The following is a 25426-nucleotide window of genomic DNA, read 5'->3' on the forward strand; positions in this document are numbered from 1 at the left end:
GCTACTGAATTGTACACTTAAAAATGGTTTAAATGGCACATTTTATGTTATATATATTTCCACACCAAAAACCCCACAAAAAACAAAAAAACCCTTTGCTGGAGCAGGAGAGGTTGGGGCTCTGTCACTGTTCCCATGGCTTTGCCTTCCCTTTTGTTTTTAAAAGAACAACCTCTATTTTTAGGGATTTTCACACAAAGGCTCATGTGGGCGTGGGAAGTACTCCCAGCTGCCCTTCTGTTTCTCAGAAGCCCAGATGGAGGCCTAGCAAGTTATTTCAGGCTTAGGAAATATGCCAGATTGGAAATAGCGATAATTTAATCTCTCTGTATGTTAATTTCTTTTTTTCCCTGCAAGCCGGGGACCCTGGAAACCTTAACTTCACTCCCCGCCCCTCCAAGCCGGTTCTGGGAATTGCTGAAGGTGACGAGGGTAATTCCTCCCCACACCTCAGCATGCCCGAGGGCACTTTCTTGGCAAAAGAATTCCACTTTCTGCGAGTCTGAGGGTCACTTGGTCTCGTGGCCGCTGCACTTTGGCATCCCCGGAGCGCAGTCACGGTCTCTTGTTCAGACGCTTCTGCACCTGTCCAGGGGGCTGCGGACCAGTGGGAGCCGCGGGCTCCCCCGCTCCCCAGCCTTTCTCACTCCTGCGTGCTGTGTGACGCGCAGGTCCTTAGAAGCAACTGCAGTGAGTAGGCTCGCGTCCTGTCCCCCTAATCCCGGGGTTGGGCACCTCAGCGGGGGTGCGGTGAGCGAGCTGTCGAGGGCGGTGGAGGCAGTGGCTGTTACGTTTGAGAGCATGCGGACCCTCCCCCTAGTCCACCCCCGCACCCTCACCCCCCCCCCCCTCACGCCCAGTCCCTTCCCACCCGTGTTAAGATTGCTGTTCCCTTCTTCTGGGAGCCCTCCTGGGCGGCGGCGGGTGCACGGGCACCACCCTTGGGGAGGGGAAGTGTCTGCAGCCCCGTCCTTCTCCACCTGGACCCGAGAGTCGTGGCCCAGGTGCCCGAGCCCGGGCGGGATGCCTCGTCAGCGGGACAGCTGGGACCCGCGCAGCGCACACCTGGTCAGCCACGTGGCGGCGGGGCGGGGACTGGGCGGGCCCAGCGCTAGGAGCGGGCGTCCCGGGAACCGGTGAGGGCGGACGCCGAGCGGCTGGTGGGTGGGCAGTGTGCAGGGTGGTCTCGGGGCGGCTCCGCTCCTTGGGGAGCTCTGTCCTGTAGTCAGGGGGCCGGCTTGGGTCACCTTTGCCCGCCTGCTCAGGTAGACCCCCTCGCCGTCCCCTGGGGCGTCTACACACGGCCATTGGGACACGAGCCTCCCGCCGGGCCCAGGGGTTTCTGAGAACTCGGTACGGGCGGGGCCGAGGCTGGAGGGGGCGTGCGCTGCGCTGTATGGGGTTCCCGTAAGTAGGGGTGCCTGAGGGACGCGGGTCCCAGCGCTGACTCAGACGCGAAGGGTCGGTGCTGCGGCTCCGGAGCGGGTCTTGGTAAGTCTTTCACCACCTGCAACCGGTCCTAGTGAGCCGATGGTGCCCTTGCCCTGGACAAAGGGGTTCACAAGGATGGAGAGGAGTGTAAAACTGTCCTCAGGGGCTGGGGCAGCTAGGCAGTTGGCTCTGACCCCCGTATTGAAGGAGCTCAGGGAGAAACAGAGAGCTGCAGGCAGCTGTGGCTTTCAAAGAACAGCAACATTTGAGCATAGGGAGGCTCTGAAGAATGGGTGGGATCTATCTGGGTACCAAAGAGGGAAGGAGGTGTTTCCAGATGAGGCAGAACAAGGTCCCTCCCTCAGCCAGGGCCTTGTCTGGTATAGAGGAAGGATGGGCCATACGGGTCCAGGGAAGGAGGAGCCAGCCTGACCCAGAATCCTGTTTACCTTCCAGAGGGGTCTCCCCGCCCAGACTACCAGGACCCCCATTTCCAGAGAATGGCCCAGATGTCTCAAGTGCAGGAACTCTTCCATGAGGCAGCCCAGCAGGTAGGCCTGGGCGGTGTGGGGGTCATGAGCAAAGGTCACCAGGCAGGAAGCTGAATGGAAACATGACAGTGCACTATTTTAAAAGTAATGATCTCAGAAGTTTATTTTGGTATGCCAGCTTAATCGAGAAAATGTTACAGCCAATTCCTAACCATCTGTGCGCAAAAAATCTTCTTTGGTATTTGTAGCGGATTTTGAATCCTGGACACTCCTCTTCCCACCCCGTCCCACCCATGGAGGTTTTCCATGAACAGAGTGAGGACTCAGATAGTATGAACTCCTGTTAATATTGGATCAAACCAATGTAAGAAGGTCATTCTATTTCTGAAAAACTCATATATGCTGAAGCCAAATAGATTTCTGGATTCTGTGATATCTGCAGGTTTCGTTTTTTCTTTCTTTCTTTATCCTCTCCCTGCTGATCATTAGCTATAGTAAATATTCAATGCAGGTATGGAATTGAAGTGGCTGCCCCTTAAAAACAAACCAACCAACCATACTTAGGCATTTATCAGGAAGCTACTTGCACCCAGGGCCTTTGCTCTGTAATGATCACTCAACCATGAGGTTTTTACTGTCCCTTGGATGTCTCTCATCTTTATAGAGAGGGGTAGGAGGGTTTTCTGGCATCATAACAGGGGGGAATGAGCCCCCCAGAGGGAGAGAGAATCAACTCATAGCCTCACACAATAGCAAGAGAGCAGGGTCCAACACCCGGGAGTCCTGAGCCAAAGGGCAGAGGCTAGTGAGGCAGATGGGGTTCGGGGTTGGTGGGGGAATACAAACTGGCTAGTTACCCCCTCTTCATGTACATGGGTACACGTGAAAAAGGCAGCATGGTGGCTGGCAGGTGGCAAGTGCTCAGCAAAAGGTACTGCTCCCCTTCGCCCTGGCAGGCCCACAGCTGTATCCTCCATCCTGTACTGAGCTCCTTGTATCCAGCCCCTGAAGTATTCAATCTGCTTAGGAATGAGTGACTAGAGGCCTGGAGTAGCTCCTCAGAGATATTTCAGAACTCTTGCCCAGGGCTGTTTGCTCCTGGATGAAAAGGCCGGTGGCCAAGTTTTGAATGTGGTCAAGGACCCTTAGAGAACCTTGATTCATTTACTTTATTTTATTTAAAAAATTTATTTAGCTTGACCAGTCTCACATCATACTGGCAATGCATTTTCTTTGTGTTTGCAAGACTGTACATGAGGGTTTATGCCCCTAACATGTATTTGTGGACTACTTCCTAAATAATGGGTACTGTGTTAGGCATGAAAAAGGTAACCAGATGGAAAACGTGAGGCCCTTGTCTCCAGGGATTCCAAAAACAGAGCGCTTGTTTCATCTCTGTGAGAGGGATCTGTTAAGGCTCAGCTGTGATCCTCTTTCTGTTTAAAACCTTCAATGGCTCCCCGTGTCCACCACTCAGAGTTCAAACTCCTTAGGCTAGGTCCTGCACAGTCTGGCCCAGCCTGAGTTTCGAGCCTGGTCCCCTGCATCTTACTCCTTTTACCCCACCTTCTAGACAAAGGTCACCATTCCCGAGGCTCTGTGCTTGTGTCTTTCCCCTATGCTGGTCTTTGCTGATACTTCTCTCTCAGCTGATTTGTCACTGGAACCCTCCAAGTACCTAAGGCAGTGCCTGGCAGTCAAGTGGTCAGTAAATGTTAGTGCAAGCTAAATTGCTATGAGTGTCTTAAGAGACAGTTGATTTTTATTTAAAAAATTTTTTATTTATGTATTTTGGCCGCACCATGCGGCATGCAGGATCTTAGTTCCCCGACCAGGGATCGAACCCATGCCCCCTGCAGTGGAAGCGCGGAGTCTTAACCACTGAACAGCCAGGGAAGTCCCGAGAGTTGATTTTTAAAGTGATGGATGTAAAGGCCTATGCGTCACCTCCCTCTCCATCTCCCTCTCCCTCAATCTCTGAACATTGAGGGATTAGACAGTGTTCAATGTCATGGCCTTTGCTGTTCATTATCTAGACATCTTTGAAATCTATCCCTTTGTCTCCCTTGCACTGTTTGTCCAAGGTATTACATCTTAATTGAATTGTTCATACCTTCCTAACTTCTTTCCTCACATCTCTTCTAAAGTGATCCCTTTTTAAAGCATAAGTCTGTGCATTTGCCTCCTCTGCTTAAAGCTTTTCAGTGGCTTCTCACTGCCTTTAGAATTCAGTTCCGACTCCTCGCCCTGGCCCCCACAGTCCCCTGTGATCTGACTGGCTTCCCCTGCTCCCTCTGGCAGCATGCTCTGTCACTGCACCTGCCGTGTGGCATTGAAGTAAGCTGTTTCTTTCCTGTCTTCCTTGAGGCTGTGAACTCCTGAAGTTCAGGGGCATGTCTTATTCATTTTTGTGTCCTCAGTCCCTGCCCTTAGTGCTCAGCATATGGAAGATGCTCAGTCAGTGCTGGCTCTGCTTAACGGAACTCACCTGGTCAGGGATTGGGGGAGCTGCTCTTTGTATTACGTCTTGAAGTATCAGTGGTAAAGTTGGGAAGCACATCCCTGAGGCTGAGAGGGTAAGAAAATGATAATAACTACCAACTTATTACGGGCTGAACATTTACTATGCATTATCTTGTTTAGTCTTCACAACAACATTCTGAAGTAGATATGATTATTTTGGTTGACAGATGAAAAGTGGGGGTGCTTTGAACCCAGGCATAGTTATTGCCAAGGTCCGGGTTTTAATCCTTTCTGCTTTATGCCTCCTGCCCCAGTGGCCCGAGCAAAGCCTGTATGGGAACAGATAGCAGGCTGGATGGCTGATATGTTTGAAGTGGCTGGCCCTCTAGAAGTTTCCCATGAACTTTTTCTCCCTTTACTCCAGGTCTGGGAGGCAGGAATTCTGCTAAGAGCTTTGAGGCCTGAAGAGCACGGGACTAAGAAGGCAGTGCCCAGTGGGAAGACAGGCTGGGTGGGGCGGGGGGTGGGTGTTACCCTAAACCCTTCGGTTCAGATCTGCTCTCCTCTTGATCACTGTGACTGGAAAGTAGCTCTCAGGAGATTTGGCAGGAGTGGGGATGCTTGTGAGTTAGGTGGAGGGGTGAATGAATGGATTCTTGGTTTGGCTTTACTCATCTCAGGACCAGATGGGGTAGTTCTGTGTGTGTGTGTGTGTTGGTCAAGGGGACCAAATGAGAAGAGGCTGTAGATCTGAGAGCTGATGGTGCTGCCTGGGTTCAAGTACTGGCTCTAACCCTTTGTGACTTTGGGCAAGTTACTTCACCTGGCTAAGGCTTCGTATCCTCACCTATAAAACGACTACAGTAATAGAACATACCTTAGAGAATTATGAAGATTAACAGAGATAATTCATGTAAATGTTTAGTGTAGCGCTCAGTTCATAGGAAGCAGTCTGTAAATGTTGGCTAATAATAAAACTAATGTGGGGAGTATGTATTTGGTCCACGAGGTGGTGATACGGATGATGAGTGGGTTCAGTTGGCAAATGAATGCATGACTCAGCACAGCAAAGTCAGGTAAAAAACCTAAGGCAGGAGTCCCAAGTCCGGAATGATCCCCTTGGCCAAAACCAGAGTGTGGCACATTGTGCAAGACACTATGGACGATGTGGGGTGGGCAGTCCATTGAGGAAGATGGGGTGCTTTCTGGGCCTAGATGGGTCTGGAGTGGTTTGGGAATGTGTGTGTGTGTGTGTGTGTATTTGAGGACCTGTTGAACTTGTGGAGGTACGAGTCTTGTTCCAGGAGCCTCTGTCCCCAGGCACTTCATTGATGTGCAGTGTGGTTGGGTGGTGGACTTGAACCTGGAAACCTGGGTTCCAAATTCTGACTGTGCCACTAGATGTGCTGGGCCCTTGGGCAAGTTACTCTTGGGCCTGCAGTCTGTTTCTACAACTGCGAGATGGGGTGAGCGTACCTGGTTTTCGGGGTTCTTATGCCATATGCAGAAGGATCTGGCCCAGTGCCTGTCACATGGTGAGCACTAAATACAATGCATGTTCAGTGATTGGATGAAGCAGATTTCACATTGAAACCCAGTCGAGTAGGCTGTTTGTGAAACATGGGGCTGGAAAGCTAAGGAGCAGCTGGTGCCAGAGGGAGGTGAATGGAAGGCTAACGACCTTCGATTCCATGCGTGTCTCCATCAGTCGCTGGACAGAGAGGACTGTGACAGGCACGGTGTGTCAGGAAGATGAAGCTGGCAGGAGAAAGCAGGTGGCTGGAGACAGGGAGAGATGGAAAGTAGACGTCTGTGCGAGGTCTGAAGTCCAGCAGGATCCAGCGCTCTTAGCGTGGGAAATGGGGAAAAGTCAGCTCAGTGTACCAGGTATTTATTGAGTGCCTGGTCTTGCCAGGATTTCCAGCTAGTGTTGCAGATATTAAAACAGAAACCTCTTAATAACGATGGAATAAGGGAAGCCTCCCACTAATCTGATGTGCTATTTCCCTTCTCTCAGGGTTGGACAGTCTCCAGAAAAAGTTAAAGGGAAGCAGTGTCATGCTGTGGCCCGAGAATGGGTCACCCAAAGCCTCAGATTAGCTGGTGCAACTCATATTCTTTCTTCTTTATCTGGCTGGAGACTTGAGCTCCAGCAGGAGTGGGTCTGTGAGGACCCTTTCTAGGAAGTCTGTGGGATAGCTTCTGGCTGGCCTGAGCTAATCGCCCTAGAAACAAGCCTGATGCAGACCCAGCTGTGGCATCTGGTCCACGTTTGAGCCAGGGTGCGAGCCGCCTCTGACCCTGCACCACGACTCCGCTCCGCCAGACTCCCTGCCTTGCCTTTCCCTTCTCTGTGCTCTCCTTTGCTCTTTCCCTGTCTTCCCCCTCCTCAGTTCAGTGGCTTAACCTAGGTTAGCTCAGCGTGGCGAGAGAAAGAAAGAGAGTCTGGTCGAGTTGTGAGGCTGAGTGGCACCAGCAAGAGAGGCAGAAGGAAGTGAACATGTTAAGGGACAGAGGGGGTACAAATTATTGCAGCGAATAACTCTCAAACTCAAAAGAAAAAAGAGACAGAGTGGTCCTTAGAGATCCTCTGGTCCAGGCCCCTTGCTTAGCTTGTCAGAAAAGAAGCCTAGAGATGTTTAATGACTTGCCCAAAGATACGTACAAAGAGTGGCAGACCCTGGTGGGAGCCAAGCCCATGACCCCCTGACCCCATAATACGGCTCTGGTTGATCTTAATGCAGTCAATCTTTAGGTTATAATTTTGAGCATTGGTCTCAGGCTTCATCGCAAAAGCTTTGCTCTTCTTTTCTGTGCCCTTATTAGCCAGTGTACAGTGACGAACTGACTTATATTTTTGCTATGCGTTTTTCAGGCCCGTTTTAGCATCTTTAAAAAGCCAATATGCAAAGCAAGGCTTGGCAGCCACATGCTAGGTAACAGCATATTGCTTTGTTAGAATATAGAGAAATGAATGCATCTGAGGAGAAAAGAAAAGGGAACCTAGGACAAGACCGTCTTGTTAGCACCTCTTGTACAGATAGGGAAACTGGGCTGGGGTCCAGGGTGGTTGGGTGGAAGAGAAGGGCTCACATCTGGGATTCCTGTAGCCATGACCCCTATCACCCTCCCAGCTTCTATAGGGCATGAAGCTTGTAAAGTTTTTAGCGATTCTCTTTAGTAAAAAGGATACAAATTACAAATACAAAATTAGGTGTAATCTTTGGGAGGGACTTAATGCAAGTGAAGGGTGTTGGAGACTTAAGCTATTAGCTTCACTGTGAAAGACCAGTGGTACCCAGACAGAACCACCTATGTGAGGCGACAGAAGAAAAGAGGCTACGGTCCTGGAACCTGGGAGAGAAGAAAGCGCAGAAACCACTCTCAGGGTTGAGATAAGTCTGCAGCTTTCATGTGGGCTCTGTCACCCTTTCCTGCTCTTTCTCTGTTATCTTCACCCCTTTCCACTTTACAGCTCTGTGTATCACTTAGCCTAGGAGGTCAACCCCAAAAATGACAATGCTCTGAAAATGCTTCATATTTGTAAAAAGTGGAATGGAGACATTTTCTGGATGAAGGTGCCCTAGAAACTAGAATGAAAGTGATTCTTCACTGAAATGAATTAGGTGGGATTGTCTCACTTGTACCCACAGGATCTTCATTTGTAGAGGTGACTGAGTGATGACACAGAGAGATCAGTGCCATTGAAAGAAGAATTTACTGCTTACATTTCCCAAGAGAAGGAGGAATGCCATGCAGGGCCACAGGGGAAGTGTCAGGTTCTGGTCAGGAGACAAAAGCAGGAATGAAGGGAAAGCCTGGGCCAGAGCCTTTGTTGTGCTTTTGGTGGGCAGGGCAGGGTAGGGCGGGGCAGGGCAGGGCAGAGCAAACAGCTTAGGACTGGCTGGTTTGAATAGTTCTGGTGGGCTTTGGCTATAGAGATGGTCTCTAGTTTCCTAGCACCTGGCCTGGGGATGATTTAGGGCAGGAGAAATACTGGCTCGTTGTGTGAGAATTAGATAAAGGGAGTGGCTTGGGGAATATACTCAGAATTGGTAAGTTTGCATATGAAAGACATGCTCCTGGCCAGCTGTTATCTATAAGAACTGGTTAGCCCTGGGAAGGTTCATCTCTTCCCTGGCCCATAAGAGTGATTGATTGATTGATTGATTGATTGATATTTTTGGCTGCGTTGGGTCTTCGTTGCTGTGCGCAGGCTTTCTCTAGTTGCAGAGGGCAGGGGCTACTCTTCGTTGTGGTGCGCGGGCTTCTCATTGCAGTGGCTTCTCTTGTTGCGGAGCATGGGCTCTAGGCGCGCGGGCTTCAGTAGTTGTGGCACGCTGGCTCAGTAGTTGTGGTGCACGGGCTTAGTTTCTCCGCGGCATGCGGGATCTTCCCAGACCAGGGCTCAAACCTGTGTACCTTGCATTGGCAGGGGGATTCTTTTTTTTAATTTTTAAAAATTTATTTATTTTATTTATTTATTTTTGGCTGTGTTGGGTCTTCATTGCTGCGTGCAGGCTTTCTCTAGTTGCGGTGAGTAGGGACTACTCTTCGTTGAGGTGCACAGGCTTCTCATTGTGGTGGCTTCTCTTGCTGTGGAACATGGGCTGTAGGTGCTCGGGCTTCAGTAGTTGTGGCATGCGGGCTCAGTAGTTGTGGCTCGCAGGCTCTAGAACGCAGGCTCAGTAGTTGTGGCACACGGGCTTAGTTGCTCCACGGCATGTGGGATCTTCCCGGACCAGGACTTGAAACTGTGTCCCCTGCATTGGCTGGCGGATTCCTAACCACTGCGCCACCAGGGAAGTCCTGCAAGATTTTTTTTTTTTTTTTTTAAAGGATACCTTTAATTAATTAATTAATTAATTTTTTGGCTGTGTTGGGTCTTCGTTTCTGTACGAGGGCTTTCTCTAGTTGTGGCAAGCGGGGGCCACTCTTCATCGCGGTGCGCGGGCCTCTCACTATCGCGGCCTCTCTTGTTGCAGAGCACAGGCTCCAGACGCACAGGCTCAGTAGTTGCAGCTCACGGGCCTAGTTGCTCCGCGGCATGTGGGATCTTCCCAGACCAGGGCTCGAACCCGTGTCCCCTGCATTAGCAGACAGATTCTCAACCACTGCACCACCAGGGAAGCCCCCTGCAGGATTTTTAAGAGTTATAATGTCATAAGATATAGAAAGGAAAAAACGTGATTAATACATTCTGCCTAGCTATGAATGAATGGACTAGATGACTTAAAAATTTCTTACTGCCTTAGGGTATATTTCATCCATGGTCAGCTATAGAAAAAATGCAGTCCTTGCCATTATTTAATAGTTTGGGGTTGCAAGGAGAATCCTAGATGCTGTGTTAATGACTCTGAAGTACTTTTCTTGTAATTTGAGTAAGAAGCCACTAGGTGGTGCTTAGACTCTGGTCTGGCCTGGTTGAACAACCTGGCTTCATATAGGGGTGGATAACTGAACTTTAGCTTATTTTTCGATTCATTTTATTCTTTCTCTGACCAAAATATATCTCTTCAGGATAACAGTTTAAATACTAGATAGATGTGTATTCATAGAACAATATCAAATAAGTGTAGTAAGATTTAAAGAAATATACCTACCTTATTGAGTGTAATTCAATATCTCTTTTTGCTCATTAATCATTATCAAGTAGTAATGTAATCCGATTCTTAAAATTTGTTTTCTTTCCTTCTGAGTTTAATAACTTCATCAAAAACTGTGGTGGTTGTAGTGACAGTGGTGTGCTTCAGAATAGCTTAGCATGAGCAGTCTCCAGAGGCAGTACCTATTCTGGCTTGAATGCCTGTCTAGTAGGATATTGTTGTCATTACCACTTCTCAGGAGAAGGGTACATTTCTTTTGTTTTTGTTTTGATGTGTGAGTGTTTTCTTCTTTACATGAATAGGCATAATGAAAGAGAAAAAGATAGTGAAGTAAAAACCACTGATCTGTGTAAAAAATTCTGTGATGTTCTTTTCCCAATGTGCAGATACCTTGTAAATCACATCCACAGTCTCTGTCAGCAGTTACAGGATTTAGGTGCTCACTGATGAATTTGAAGCCATGGCAGCCTAGCGACCCTCATTTAGCCAAAAATAGTTATGTCCGATCCAGGTGATAAATTTGCTCTAAAGTGAATCCCAGTGTTCATAGAACTTAAAACAGAAAGCTGTGACTCATTTTGAGTAGCTTTCCCTTTTTATTTTAGGCAATTATCAGTAAAAAAAAAAACCCCAACAAATAAACAAACCCCAAAACCAAAAAACAACAACACAAAGCAAAGGCAAATTCTAATTTTTAAAAAAAGATACATAAATGTTAGGGACAAACATTAATTTTACCAAAGACTTCACTATTTTTAAGTAGACTATATTTCCAGTACATTTAAAATGTGATTCAAATCACAGGCATCTTTTGGTGAATCCATTCACTGCATAAAATGAAGTTGAGTTATAAATAAATTACTAACTTGAGGTCAGCATTTTATTTTTCAAATACTTCTAATAAAGTGGTAAATTTTTCTTCAAATAAAGATGTTACTATTTTTATCATAGAAGTACTACATGCCTGCAGTAAAAAATTTTTTTTAAACGAGAGAATTATATAAAATTAAAAGCCTTCTTCCTCTCTTCCTTCACCACCATTCCCCAGAGACAGTCACTAATGGTTTCTGGTTTCTGGTTTTCATTTTCCCTAGTGGTTATCATTATAACTTTAAATAATTTATTTATACCTCAATTTCTAGACTAAGTTATCAGTTTATTATCAGTTTACTTATTGCTTCCTGATATGAAAAAAGAGGACATTGGCACATTTACTCTTCCTTCCATTTCTCTCATTTCATTTCGAATTTTTTGTTAGTTGCATTATTATTTTTACATTGTAAAGCTTTATAAAATTTATATATTTTTCTGTAATTGTGAGTATTTCCATGTTTGTTATAGTTGGTTATAAAAATTTTACACCTATAAATAGTACTATAAATTTACAATAGTAAGATGTATATGTGTGTGTTTAACTGAATAACCAAGTGATGTTATTAGACTCATGGAGAAGAAAACACAAGCATAAGTTGTTAAGGCTTTGCTGCTTCTGAGCTATAGAGTCTTAATTTTTTTCAAGTTCCCTTTAATTCTTCTGGTTCATATGCAGCTACTGCTGTTTCTTATATCCCATGTCACCTTTTTTTGAGTGTAATTCTCTTATCTTTTGGGTGACAGGAATTTTTTTCATATATGGAATAGTGGTAGTAAATTACTCTTTCCTTTTCTAACTATAGAAGTACGGAAGGCCAAATTGTTTTCATGTATTTAAAAAACAACATTTTACAACAGATTGGATGCAGAAGTAGATATGGGAATCCAGCTGTATTCTATCAAGCCAGACATTAAAATGATTTGCAAAATGTATAACAAGGCATCTCTTTTCACTGAATGTTTTTGTTTGGGAAAGTAGTTATTTTTCATGCAAACATGTTACTTATTTTAACAGATAATGGGTTTATTATTGTTATGTTTAAATGATTAATAAGTATTTGAAAATATCTCCCTTTAAGTTTCTAATATGGTGAATACTGATAATTGTAGCACGCATAAACAAAAGCTCTTTGGGATCCTCAGTAATTTTTAAGAATGTAAAGGGGTCTGGAGATCAAAAAGTTTGAGAATGGCTGCTCTAGAGATTAAATATACATATAAAAATTTTCAGTTTGTTTAGAGTTAATATTGTACCACTTCAACGTAAAATGTAGGAACTTGACAATCACATAGGCGCGTTTACCAACCCTGCCCTCCAGTCTTTTATGCTATATATGTTACTTCCATCTACACGATAAAGCCTCCAAGATAATGTTATGCCCAATGATTGCTGTGGTCTATGTCTTCTCCTAGCATTCGCTGGCTCTGAACCTGGAACTTCTCAAGTGCCTTGGAAGACAGCTCTTCTCTTGGCTGCCCTGGGCTGCTCTATCACTTGCTTTTTTTTTGCCCCTCCAAGCCCATCTGCAGGAATCTCTCCAAATATCTGATCTGCTAGTAGCACTTGGTTTTTTCCCTTTCTAGTTATAACTATAGTTTCATACTTTAAAAATAAACAACACATCTTTTCTGTCATTGTCATGGTAATTTGGAAGGTAGAAAAGTGCATATTCTGCTTCCTTAAAAGAGGGTCTAATGTCACTCTCTAAAGCACATTGTATTCATTCATTCATTCATTTAACTAACACATTTAGTAAGTACCTGTTCCATGTTAGGCACTAGAGGTACAAGAGTGAACAAGCTGTTCTTTAAATATGTCTGGGCTTCTTTTAAAAAATAAAAATTGCTTTTACTATTTATTTATTTTTAAACTATTGAAATTTTGATAACATTTCACACTTATAGAAAGTCTCAGCAGTACAAACAACCGCCGTATACTCTTGACCCAGATTTACCAGTTATTAACATTTTGTCCTTTTGCTTTATTATCTGTGTGCTCTCTCTCTATATATACATATATTTCTATTCCATATATATAATATATATTTTAATACCTATTATATTTGATTATATATATATTTTTCCTGAACCATTTGGAACTAATTTGTAGACATCATGTCCCCTTATCCATAAATACTTCATTGTCTGTTTCCTGAGAATAGGACTTCTCTTTTACCTAACCACATGATATTTATCAAGATCAAGACACTTAGGGAATTCCCTGGTCCAGTGGGTAGGACTCCACACTTTCATGGTCAAGAGCCTGGGTTTGACCCTTTGTCGGGGAACTAAGATCCCACAAGCCGCTTGGTGTGGTCAAATAAAATAAAATAAAATAAAATAACCGTAGTCCATGCCTGGATGGCTGGACTATGGAATATTTAAAAAAGATCAAGACATTTAACATTGATGAATCCTATTATCTAATCCACAGTTTCACAGTCCACTTTGGCCAGTTATCTCACTAATATCCTGGAGCTTTTTCTCCCGGACCGGGAGCCAGTCCAGCATCACGTAGTGCATTTAGTCATCACGCCTCTCTAGTCTCATTTAATCTGGAATGGTTCCTTAGCCTTTCTTTGTCTTTCGTGATCTTGACTTTTTTTGCAAAGCACAGGCTGGTTTTTTTTTGTAGACTATTTCTCAGTTTGGGACGTGAACTCTCATGATTAGATTCAAGTTTTGCATTTTGGGCAGGAACCCATAGAATGATATTGTGTTCTTTTCCAGGCGTCATATCAGGAGGGAGGTACAGGGTTTCCACTTGTCCCATTATTGGTAATGTTCACTTTGGTTACTTATTTAAGGTGGTGCCCACTAGGTTAATCCACTCTAAAGTTACTAATTTTCCCTTTGTAACTAATAAATAATTTGTTGGGGATACTTTGAGACTATGGAAATATCCAGTTCCTCATCAATTTTCTACCCATTAGCTTTAGCATACATTGATGAGTCTTGGCAGACTCAGTTATTACTGTGATGGTTGCAGAATGGTGATTTTCTAACATCCTCATTTCTTCTACATATATTACTTGGTCTTCTATAAAGAAGAATTTTCCCTCCTTCCTCTTACTTTAATTTATTCATTTGGTTATATCTGTATGGACTCAGATTCTTATTTTTTCCATGTGTATTCTATTGCTATTATTATTGATTTTGATGCTCAAATTGTTCCAGATTTGGCCAGCCTTCAAGCTGGCTTCTATGTTCTTATGACACATCCTCATCATTTTTAGGAGCCCTTCCTTACTTTCTGGCACAAAATATTGTAGGCTCATTTTGTACTTTTTCTGCCCCAGCCCTGAATCAGCTATTTCTCCAAAGAGCTCTGGCTCCTTAAAGTGAGAAATGGTATTTAGAGACCAAGATCTGGGTGCTAGGTATGTTCATTGCTACTGGGGTGTCTTGACTTACAGACCCTTTAAGTAGACAGATATATATATATACATACATATATATATATATATACACGTATATAGATATAGATATATAGATATGTATAGATATGTCTATATATATTTATATCTTTATATATTAAAAACTATAAATTCAAACTGATACCTCTAATTCTAATTTATCACGCCAGGGTTCATCCTTCTTTCCTCTTTTCTTAGTTTTAACTGCCTTCTCCAACAGTGAGAAACTTGACTCCCAGTCGGTATATTTACTTATTTGCTCAGTCCTACAATTCATGGAAAGTAGATTCAGGAGTGGTAACTCCTACCCCTGCAAAAAACAAACTTTCTATCTAGAATTTGTATTAGTTTGTAGTTAGTTATTTGTCTTTAGACTGAGAGCACATAGTTAAAGTACTATGTTCAAAAGTTAACTCTGCTCAGTTTTTTCCACCTTCGGTGTGGTTATATTATTCATTAGAATTATAGTTAGGTTAATTTGTTTCTCTTTGCATTCTGTTTTAATTTTTCTCTCTCATCCTGTCGATTTGATTTGATTTTGTTTAATTTTGAGTATATAAAACATTGATGTGATTCCAAACGTCAAAAGTACTTAGTACATAAGAATCCTTAAATGGGTATGGTATTGTCTGATCCACTGAAGCACCTAGAAAAATAAACCTTTTGCAGTTGATTTTTAGCTGGTTTGCCTGTTACTGGGGGAGGGCATTAGGGTCCGTGTTTCTCCTCCTGATGTTAAACTGAGGTAGACTGTCTAGTGGCAGCCTGAGTCTCGCAGGAGGGCTCTGTCCTTTTGCCAAGGAGGCTGGGAAGGGAAGGGGAAGCTCTTGTTTAGGTGGCCATGGCATCACTGCTGTGGGAATTTAGATCTGCGGGGTGCTGTCAGGTGCCCAGAGCATTGTGTCTTTGGGTTCTGCATTCTGAGCACAGAGGTGGCCGCTCTGTGGGGAATGAGCTGCTGTATAGCTCTGAGAGGCAGAGCTCGGGCAGGGGCCCCACCAACATCAACGCTGTCACAGCGTCCGCGGGTCTTGCCACTCCTGGGCCTGTGTGGTTGCTTGACCAGGTTGTGCCTTGGGAGGTTCCTGGCCTTGGACCGGGATCAGAATGCACAAGATGGAAGAGCCACAGATCAAAGCACCGGGAACTACTGTTACGGAGACACTGGCTTTTGAACCTGTTCTGTGCAGAAGAGATCCGCACAGCCACGAAGATCTCACATTTCTAGGAGTGCCTAAATCGGTGCTGACCAAGCGTGCTGCCCAGATTCGAATCCAGGGAAATCAGGCTTTGACCACTCCATGTGGGTCCTGCGGAGCAGCTCCCATTACCAGCTTCAGTCAGGGTAGCAGAGCGCTTGTCGGACACCCATTCTCGAACTCCTAGTATAATACAGAAGGGGCCGGCTGCCCCAGCGCTGGAACTGGGCAGGGGTTGGAGAGAGGCAGCTTTCAGGCTGAGGTGTAGAGCAAGGATTCACCTGAAACATGAGGACGAGGTACCAGGGCAGATAGAAGATGCACAGTCAGTAAGACCTCTCTTCTTTCCTTTCCTCCCAACTTTCCTGAAGAAATCCTCACCTCCATTTAAAACTGCCTGATGTGCTTCATGCTTACCAAAAAAACTTTCACGATTATCACCTCATCTAAACTGCGCAGCCCACCTTGAGGTGGGTATGTAGCTACTTGCATCGGATGCGGGTACCACAGGCGGCCGCTGGCCCGTGGAGCCCTGCTGCCCCCCTGCCCAGCTGCAGCTTGTGGTGCCTGTTCAGAGCCAGAGGAGAGGAATGTGGCACCCACTCTGCTCAGTGCGTCACAGATCAGCAGCAGCTTGGGATATTCTCTGATGTGTAATAATTAAATAATTAGCTTTCAGAAAGCAAACTGCTGGCGCACGTGTGCGTGCTCCAGGTAGAGCCAGTCTTTGGGAGGAAGGGGCAGGCTGTGTCTTGCTCTGATCCGCTCCTGACCCAAGTGGGCAGAAGCAGAGTTTCTTACCAGTCTCCTTTCCTCCAGCTGCCAGGAGAGAGAATAGGTGTCTTCTCACATTTCGGATGTGTTCAGTAAGGCCTGGAGGGTGGCCTGTGGCAGGGCGGTGGCTGTTTGAGACAAGAGGCTCCTGGGTGGGAGCTCGCATCATTGGCTGTAGCAGAGCTTTGCTCTGTCTTACTCAGCTCCACTTGCTGGATGCAGGAAGTCACGTGTTTCCCGCTCTGGACACGTTTCAGGTGTGATTTTCCTGTCTTTCTAGATGCCCTGCTCAAGTGTGAGGATTCTCACAGGAGAAGGACTTCTACCTCTGAACTAAAACACCCACGAGGTGGCCGTGGTGTCTCCAGTGTGGGGTGCAGCCCTGGGCTTAGAGGGCCTGGCTCCTTGTTCTGGGAGGTTGGGAAGGAAAGCCCTAGCAACGAGCAGCACACAGGTGCGATCACCCGCGGCCAGACTCCAAGTCTCTGTGCCCTGGAACCTGCCAAGTTGTCCCTGACAACCTGAGGGTCCTCAGGAAAGAGAGGAACCTGCCCCTTGAGGATGTTTGTGGTCCCCTTTCTGAGGGATTGCTTTGCCCCTCACTTTTCTGTCTCTTGTTTCTTAGTGTCCACCCCTGCTTCCCAGTAGCCTCCATCCTGGGCACAGCACACATCCTACTGCCACCTGCCTTTCCCCGCAACCTGTCATGTCTGTGTCATAGAGTGTTGAATGAGACTCTTGTTATTTTGGAATTGATGACTGGGGCCCAAATCTGAAGACAATGAGGTTCTAAGACAGTTATCAACAGTTGGTACCAAGCACAAGATAGCCCAGAACTGGCCCAACTATCACCCCCTGTCACCCCAGCTATTCCACCGCCCTCTCCCTGGGCAACAGAAATGACTAGGGAGAGGCACAAAGGGAGAGTCTGTGAGCCACGGCCTTTGTGGGAGGGCATATTTGAGAAGAGATGAGCTTCCTTACCCTCCCATAAAGGAGGGGCTTTGGCATGCGGTCCCTGAGTGGGGGGGAGAAGCTGATATTCTGTCCTCCTATTGGATGTCTGCTTATGCTGCAGACACGGCTCTGCCCGCAGCCTATCTGAGCAAGAGCTGAAGGGAATCGGAGAGAGCTGGCAGGACAGACAGACAGCAGGATTGGGGAGTAGCCAGTTGTGATACTGTGATTTATAATAAATAGATATTTGGCACAGAGCTCCTAAAACCCTTGGAATTTCCTAGGTGATAAGAGTGATAAGGTGTCTTGATATTCATAACAAATGCCTTCAGCCACCACTGGGTTTCTATTAGCGAGGTGACTTTTAGAATCACCTAGAATGGAGGCTGGTTACAGAGGAACCAGCCATGTGATTGGAGGGTTGGAACTTTCAGGGGAAGGAGCTGGAGGTTACATCAGTCACCAAGGACCAGTGAGTTAATCAGTCATGCCTATGTGATGAAGCCTCCAGAAAAACCCAAAAAGGAGGGTTTGGAGAGCTTCTGGGTTGGTGACCACATGGAGATGATGGGAGAGTACTGCGCTGGGAGAGGGCATAGACCTCAAACCTTTCCCTAAACGCCCCCCTCATCTGGTGGCTTCTGAGTCATATCCTTTCATAATAAGCTGGTAATCTAGTAAGTAAAATGTTTGTCTGAGTTCTGTGAGCCGCTCTAGCAAATTAACTGAACCCAAGACGGGGGTGGTGGGAACCTCTGATCAGTAGCCCGTGGGTCAGAAGCATAGTGACAACATGGACTTGAAATTGGCATCTGAGGGGCAGTCTGGTAGGACTGAACCCTTGACTGTAGGATGGCACCGTCTCTGGGCGGGCAGTGTCGGAGTTGTCTTGAACTATGGGACACCCACTGGTGTCAGAGGATTGCTCGGTGTAGGAGAAACCGCCCCCCACTGGCACTGGTGTCAGAATTGGGCCGGCCCGATGGTAGTTACTATGCAAGGGAGCTGGTTTGAGCTGCCTGTCAGGCCGGTACTCTCCACAAGGCCAACCCTGGGGCAGTGCGGAAGGCTGAGGACGTCCTGTAAGTGGGGAGGCTGGAGCGTGCGGTGGGCCAGGGAGAGGTGACAAGCATGGGCCCCGGGCTGGCGTCCTGTATTGATGTTGGCGGCAGCGTGTCTGCGGGGGGGGCTGGAAATTGTCCCTTGGGGTCTCCCGAGTACCTATTTGGCATTTTATTCTAGGGTTCTCCATCTCATCCTAGCTCCCCTTTTTGGTGCTTTTGTTTCTTCTTCCTTTTCTCTCACTGGCTTATGTCTCTCTCTCTCTCTCAAAACATCAGGGCCCCAACCTTGGGTCAAACTTAGGTGCGTCTTGCCAGTATCAGATGAGCAGGCTTTGGGAAGACTTAGTTGTGTTCTTGTGTCACTTGGTAAGAAAAGGTATGTGCACTCCTCTAAATGTCCTGAAATAAACTGTCATGACTTGGGCACCAAACCCATTTGACTACATGTATACCTTCAAACCATGTATACCTTCACTTACACCTTTATGCTCAGGGTAAAGAGTCTCCTAAAGTTCCGGCCTCATTCATCTGTGAAGCACATTTAAGGCTGATTTAGTCCAGTGAGATCCAGGGAGTGAAAGGCTTTTCATACCCCCATTAGGTAAATAAACAAAAAAACAAAACAGGTTTTACAGGGGAAATATGAAGGCTGTGATGACAGAGGAATACAGTTTCTAAAATCACAACAGGAATTTTAAGGGTAAAGCGGAGGTACTCACAATTAAGCGAGATCCAGGATGTTAGAAATTGCACCTGAAACATTGAAATTTAGGAGAGAAAAGGGCCTGTGACCTGTGGTGCAGGTTTTACAGTCTGGGTTGGGGAATTCAAACCCCAACTGTGGACCTAGGCTGGTTGTGTCTCTTCTCCAGGGCTCGCTTTCCTCGGCTGGCTGTAGACAGGGGCCCGCTCCCTGCCTCGCTCCCGGGGTGACCTGAGTACCAAAGGGGGGAATTGATGTGGAAGCTGAAAGCACTCCCTAAATTATTACTCTTTGTTGCTGATAGTTGCTATTGTTATGACTGTTTCTAATAAGTAGTAGGCCTGTAACAAGCCATGGTAGGAAGCGAACACAAGCAGAGACGGGAAGTTGGGCCAGGTCCTGAGTTTTGAGATTAGGATCCTGGAAAACAATCTTACTTACCACAGAGTCCCTTGGTACCATTCGTTCAAAGATAAGCATAGGTTGGCAGGGTCTTCGCTCTGAGCCACGATCACTGTTCTCATGTTTATTGACTTTCAGGAGATTCCTCATTAGTGGTTTGCAAAAGACAAATGCACAGAAATATACAGAGATGAAAGGTGTTCCAGCTGGTGTCGGGAGTCCCCCGGCCCATCTGTCCTGCGTGGCTTCATTGATGGCCCTGATGATTTCTTGAGGCCCTTTTTTCATCTGTAGGTGTACGATACAAGGCGGGAAGCTGGGATCCTCTCCTTTTGTTTTGACTGAGCATAGTTGGCCTCTGGCCTTGGTCCTAGATCATGAGCGCACCCATCGTTCTCAGCTGTTCAGGGCCCCTGCCCCTGACTCTGGACCTTAGATTTCCCCTGTCCCTTGACTTTTCTGCCGTCTCCCTGAGGTTATAGATCACATACACGCACCAGTTAGGCTTAGTGCACACAGTGGGTCTTAGCTGGGTGCCTCCCTTCCCCACCCCGAGGTGAGAATCATTTCATCACTGCTGCAGTAGTTTGAGGCCATTGGAAGACTCCAGTGATGTCTGAATTTAGATTAATTACTAAACCTATGCAGGAGCAGTTCATCGTATGAGTGGCTACTGATTTTGTTTAAGATCGTTTTAGTATTTCCATAAGGTTTAGTCTTTTTAGTAAAGAGTTTCTGTATGAGTGTACTGTAAGTGCCCTTGTTATTTTTGAATTGGAAAAATGAGGAAAGCATCTGTTTCACCACTTGTTAGCCTGTGATTCTAGACAACTGCCAAATGATGCCTTGGGATCCTGGGGTATGGGATGGAAGGGCACTTAGGGATCACCGTACCAGCCAGTGTTCAGTCAGGAACACAGAAACTGCCCTAGATTTTTTAAACAGAGGGAATTTAATACATAGAACTCATTACAGAAGTGTTAGAAGGGCCAGAGGAGAAAAAGGTAAGTAAAGGAAGGTTCCCCAAAGATTAGTAACCACTGGAAGCTGCTCTTCCCACCAGGAAGGGAGAGACTGAAAGGGAGGATGGCGTCACCCAGAGCTCCTGACCGACGTCAGAGCTGGAGCCCAGCATCCCGCGCTCACCCGCATCCCAGTGGCCAGAACTCAGTCACGTGGCCACACCGCCTGTAAAGAGACTGGGAAATGCAGTCTCCCGAGTGGCCAGAAGGAAAGGGAACCGAGTTTGCTGAACAGCTTGTCTGCGCTGCGCATGGCACAGGAGTCGCTATGCGCACAGGCCTGCAGGGCATGGCCCAACAGGAGAGCTTTAAAGCTGAGTTCTCCCAGCACCCACCTCCGTTCCCCTCCCCGCGCCAGCCCGCCCCACTGCTGCTGAGCTGACTCCTGTGTGCCCTGTTTTCAGGAGGCCCTGGCCCAGCCCCAGCCCTGGTGGAAGACCCAGCTGTTCACATGGGAACCAGTGCTGTTCGGGACCTGGGATGGTGTGTTCACATCCTGCATGATCAACATTTTTGGGGTTGTCCTTTTCTTGAGGACTGGCTGGCTGGTGGTGAGTGATGAGCTGGTGGCCCTGGGGCCTCTTGTGGGCCTGGGACATGGAAAGCTCTGTCACCCTTGGGTATTCCACAGTGTAGTCAACAGATTCCTGAAGCACCGAGCAAGATCAAGTACATGGAGTAGCTAGTATTGCTTTTTAAATGAGAATCCTGAGAACCTGGGCCTCAGACAGAGGTTCCTGTGGAAGCCTCACCATGGATTTACCTACAGGAATATGAGCACAGAAGTCAGGGCACATTGTGGGTGGGACTAGAGGTGGGTCAGAGAGAGCAGGCTGATGGCAAGTTTGCCTCCAGTTTGTGACCCTCTCCAGCTTTCCTGGTGTTCTTTAACTCCTCTGATGCCCTGCCTAGAGAGGGAGAGGGAGAGGGAGAGGGAGAGGGAGAAGAAACTGTAAAAACCTACGGTTCTCCTCCATACCCTTCTCCTTACTTTCACACGGAACACTTCACTTGACACTGCTGGTCACCAGATTTTTCCCCACATCAAGCAATTCTGTGGCACCAGCTGAGTGTCCTACAGTGTAACTCAATTCTGACACTACCTGGAGAGAGCATCAGATCCCACAGGTTAAGGGCTCCATCCCATAAAGCTGCCCCCACCCACTTCAGCTGCCAATCACAAGTCCAGGTTGTCACCTATGCTTCTGACCGAGGTTGTGCATCTGGGGTTCCCACGACCCACCCCATTCCCACGACCCACCCCACCCCCTCTCAGATTCCATTAATTTGCTAGAGCAGCTCACAGAACTCAGGGAAACACTTATTTATGTTTATTAGCTTATTAAAGGATTATGATAAAGACCGATGAAGAGATACCTAGGGCAAGGTCTGCAAAGGTCCCAAGAGCAGGGGCTTCTGTCCCCGTGGAGTTGGGGTGCATCACTCTCCTGGTGTGTGGCTATGCTCACCCACCTGGAAGCTTTCCAAACTCCATTCTTTGGGGATTTTTATAGCAGCTTCATCACACATGATCAATTGTTAACTCCATTTCTAGCCCCTCTCCCCTCTCTAGAGAAGTGTGTATATGTGTGTTGGGGGTGGTGGGGGTGAAAACTCGCAGCGTCTAATCGCGGCTTGGTCTTTCTGGTGACCAGCCCCCATCCAGGAGCCATCCAGGAGCCCACTGACAGCCACCTCGTTAGAACAAAAGATGCTCCTTGTGTTTTTATCGCTTAGGAATTTACAAGGGTTTTAGGAGCCCCGTGTCAGGGATGGGGTCAAAGACAAATGTTAGAACAAGAGATGCTTCTAGTGCGCTTATCACTTAAGAAATGACAAGGTTTCAGGAGCTCTGTGCCAGGAACCAGGTGCAGAGACCAATATACAGTTGACCCTTGAACAACATGGGTTTGAACTGCACGGTCCACTTATGCTCGGGTTTTTTTCAATAAATAACACAGTACTACACGGTCCACAGTTGGTTGAATCCGTGGAAGGGAAACTGCAAATAGGAAGAGCTGACTATGGGACTTGAGCATCTGCAGATTTTGGTATCCGAGACCAGTCCCAGAATTAATCCCCTGTGGATACCTAGGGACAGCTGTATACATTTTCTATCATCTCATGGAGGTAGAGAGAGAGAGGGGTGTGTGTTTATGGTAAGAAATTGGCTCATACGATTATGGGGGCTGGCAAGTCCCAAATCTGCAGGATAAGTGAGATGCAGGTAAGAATAGATGTTGCAGCTTTTTGAGTCCAAAACCTAGAAACTCAGGCAGAACTACTGTGTTGCAGTCTGGAGACCAAATTCCTTCTTCTTTGGGAAACCTCAGTATTTGCTTTTAAGGCCTTCAACTGATTGCATGAGAACCACCCACATTATGGAGGGTAATTTCCTTTACTTAAAGTCAGCTGATTGTGGGACTTCCCTGGCGGGCCAGCAGTTAAGACTTCGCGCTTCCAATGCAGGGGCCGCGGGTTCAATCCCTGGTCAGGGAACTAAGATCCCACATGCCACGTGGCGTGGCCAGAAGATAAGAAAAAAAAAAAAAGTCAACTGATTGTACATGTTAATCACATCTTAAAAATACATTTACAGCAACTCCTAGACTAGTGTTTGACTAAACAACTGGTCACCATAATCTAGCCAAGTTGGCACATAAAGTTAACCATCACATCTGCAAATTCCAGGGGGTGAAAGCTTCACTGTAGTGGGGTGTATGGGGTTCTTAGTCCTCTTAGGAGACCTGGTTGAGGCCAGACCTTCCTCAGCTCTTGCTCTACTCCATACCCAGGCCCTTAGCTCAGGGTTCAGCCTTAGCCATAGCCAGGATGGGTCTGAAAGTTTTCTTTATTAATGTGTGGGAAGCTCAGAGCAAGGTTAGCAGCCTCTCTGGTGTGGATGGCTCTCATGGTCCTCTCAAACCTACAGGGCCCCACTTACAAAAGCACAAATCCTCCACTCAGATGCCTTGTCCTGGCAGGCATTCTCAGGCTTCTGGGATCAACCTCTGATTTTTCCCCTTCCTGGGAGCCACCTCACTGCCCAGCACCTCTCCAGCCTGTGTCCAGGGGAGGCCCAGCAACCTGACTGCTGTGGCAGAGGAAGGCCTGGCAGTGACAGCCTGGGCCCCTGGGCTCTGCCTCATGCAGGGGCTGCTTATGGAACAGTGGAAGGAGAGAAGGGTAAGCTCTCTCTATTTCTATTCTTAAATCTTAGGGCCTCCTCTGAACCCTCTCGCTGAGTCACTTTTTTGAGAAATGGCTATCCAGAAGTGTCAGTCCCATCCCCAAAGTCAAGTACAAGTTGTATTAATTATTTATTGCTGCGCAACAAATTATCCCAACACTTAGCGGCTTAAAGCAACAAATATGTGTTGTCTTGTCATTACTGTGGTTCAGGGATCCAGGAGCAACTTAGCTGGGTGCCTCTGGCTCAGGGTTTCTCATGGGGTTGCAGCCAACCTGTCAGTCAGGGCTGCACTCTCATCTGAAGGCTCCACTGGCAGAGGGTCTGTTTCCAGGATCACTTGTGAGGTTGTTGTCAGGCTTTGTCACATGGCCCTCTTCATAGGGTTGCCTCAGTAACTGCAGCTGGCTTCCCCCAGGGCCAGCAACCTAAGAGAGAGGGAGGGAGCAGGTGCCCAAGATGAAAGTCACGGTCTTCTCATACGCTCATCTCAAAAGTGACATCCCATCACATCTGCAGGGCTCTGCTCATTAAAAGTGAGTCACTCCATCCAGCCCCCGCTCAAGGGGAGCAGATTACACAAGGGCACGAATGCCAGGAGGTGGGGACCACTGGGACCATCTTTGAGGCTGCTACCACACAAATACATCCTTTTGCCCTAAAATGATCTCTCCTTTTCAATTCTGACATTAGTTTTACCTGAAAAATCATATTTGAACATGGAAATAAAGGTAAATGTGAAATGCCAAAAATAAGGTAGAGCTTCTAGAGGATAGCATAAAATTAAAATAAGTAGAGGTCATGCCCAAGTCATTTTTAAATAGAAAATATTAATTCTAAAGAATAATTTGGCAGCATATTTATAATCTGAAAAACGTTAAAGTGGCAGTTTGGGTATGAAAACTTAAAGACTGGTACAGACTTTTAAAAATTATCCCATGTAGACAATTTAAAAGCACGAACAAAGGAAGAAAATAGTAATTATATAAGTTCATTAAAAATATAAAAACAGCAAAATAAGTAACTGAATAAAACATAACTGAATATAACCTAATCCTTTAGGTACCATATAGTCTACCGTGGCAAACTTTAGATCCATTTTTTTCCCCCTTCTCTATTAACAGAATCATAATTTTGCTTGGTATGGCATTACTCTCAGCTGAAAATCCAACAGATTAACAAATACAATAATCCCACTTCATTCTCCAACCTCCATCTAAATATCAATAGATGTCAAAATAGAAATAAAGAAAATATTTACCTCTTTTTCTCCCCCCTCCCCATGCTTTTCTACTTATTTATAAAAGGTCTTTCATATAAATAAACCAATTTTTCAATGCAGTGAACTTCTAAACGTTCAAATAACTTGCAGGTGATATAAGCATTTTTAAATGTCAGAAGTGCGAGAAGAGAGTAGATGGAGTATGGGCGGGAAGAATGCTGTGCACACAAATGAAAGAGAAATGGGGAAAGCTAGGAAAAAAACCCCAAACCTAATCCTGCTCTCTTGGCAGCCCAGAGGTAAAGACGGGCTTGGGGACAAGACTCAAGTGTGACAAGTGCTGTGATAAGCACTAAGCCCTGGGCACTACTGGAGCCAGAGGAAGGCTCCCAGGGACAGCTTCCTGCAGGAGGAAACGCTAACCCCTGTCTTGAGGGATGCGTTGGAGTGAACCTGCCAAGGAGGAGGAATGGGCAGAAAGGCATTCCAGGCAGGGGATCCGCGTGGGTAGGAGGAGGGGGTGGGGCGAGGGGGCACGTGACTTTACGCTGGGGCGCCGCGTGCGTCTGGGGGAGGGCTGTCGGCAGAGGGATGAGGGGGCCTGGGGAGGTGG

The 25426-nt window shown here is 46.6% G+C and overlaps 1 protein-coding gene across 12 annotated transcripts in view; it reads left to right on the top strand.

Annotated features, from left to right (window-relative positions):
* Nucleotides 1-315: 315 nt before the first annotated feature.
* SLC12A8 (solute carrier family 12 member 8) overlaps nt 316-25426 on the top strand; it is a 130113-nt gene continuing 105002 nt past the window's right edge. For 2 of the 12 annotated variants that reach the window (XR_014262650.1, XM_082458643.1), the window contains exons 1-3: nt 918-1068; nt 1888-1982; nt 20806-20884. Coding sequence is in view for 9 of the 12 variants with exons in the window: in XM_082458643.1 (XP_082314769.1) it covers nt 1024-1068; nt 1888-1982; nt 20806-20884 (219 nt within the window). In the remaining 3 variants the exon portion in view is untranslated. Of the gene's footprint in view, nt 691-917; nt 1069-1118; nt 1137-1887; nt 1983-2170; nt 2295-20805; nt 20953-25426 lie in introns of those variants that run through there. The other 10 variants (XM_082458639.1, XM_082458635.1, XM_082458640.1 and 7 more) reach the window with 10 other exon arrangements.

Source organism: Balaenoptera physalus, assembly GCF_965194825.1.
Source record: "Balaenoptera physalus genome assembly, chromosome: 4".
NCBI classification, from domain to species: Eukaryota; Metazoa; Chordata; class Mammalia; order Artiodactyla; family Balaenopteridae; genus Balaenoptera; species Balaenoptera physalus.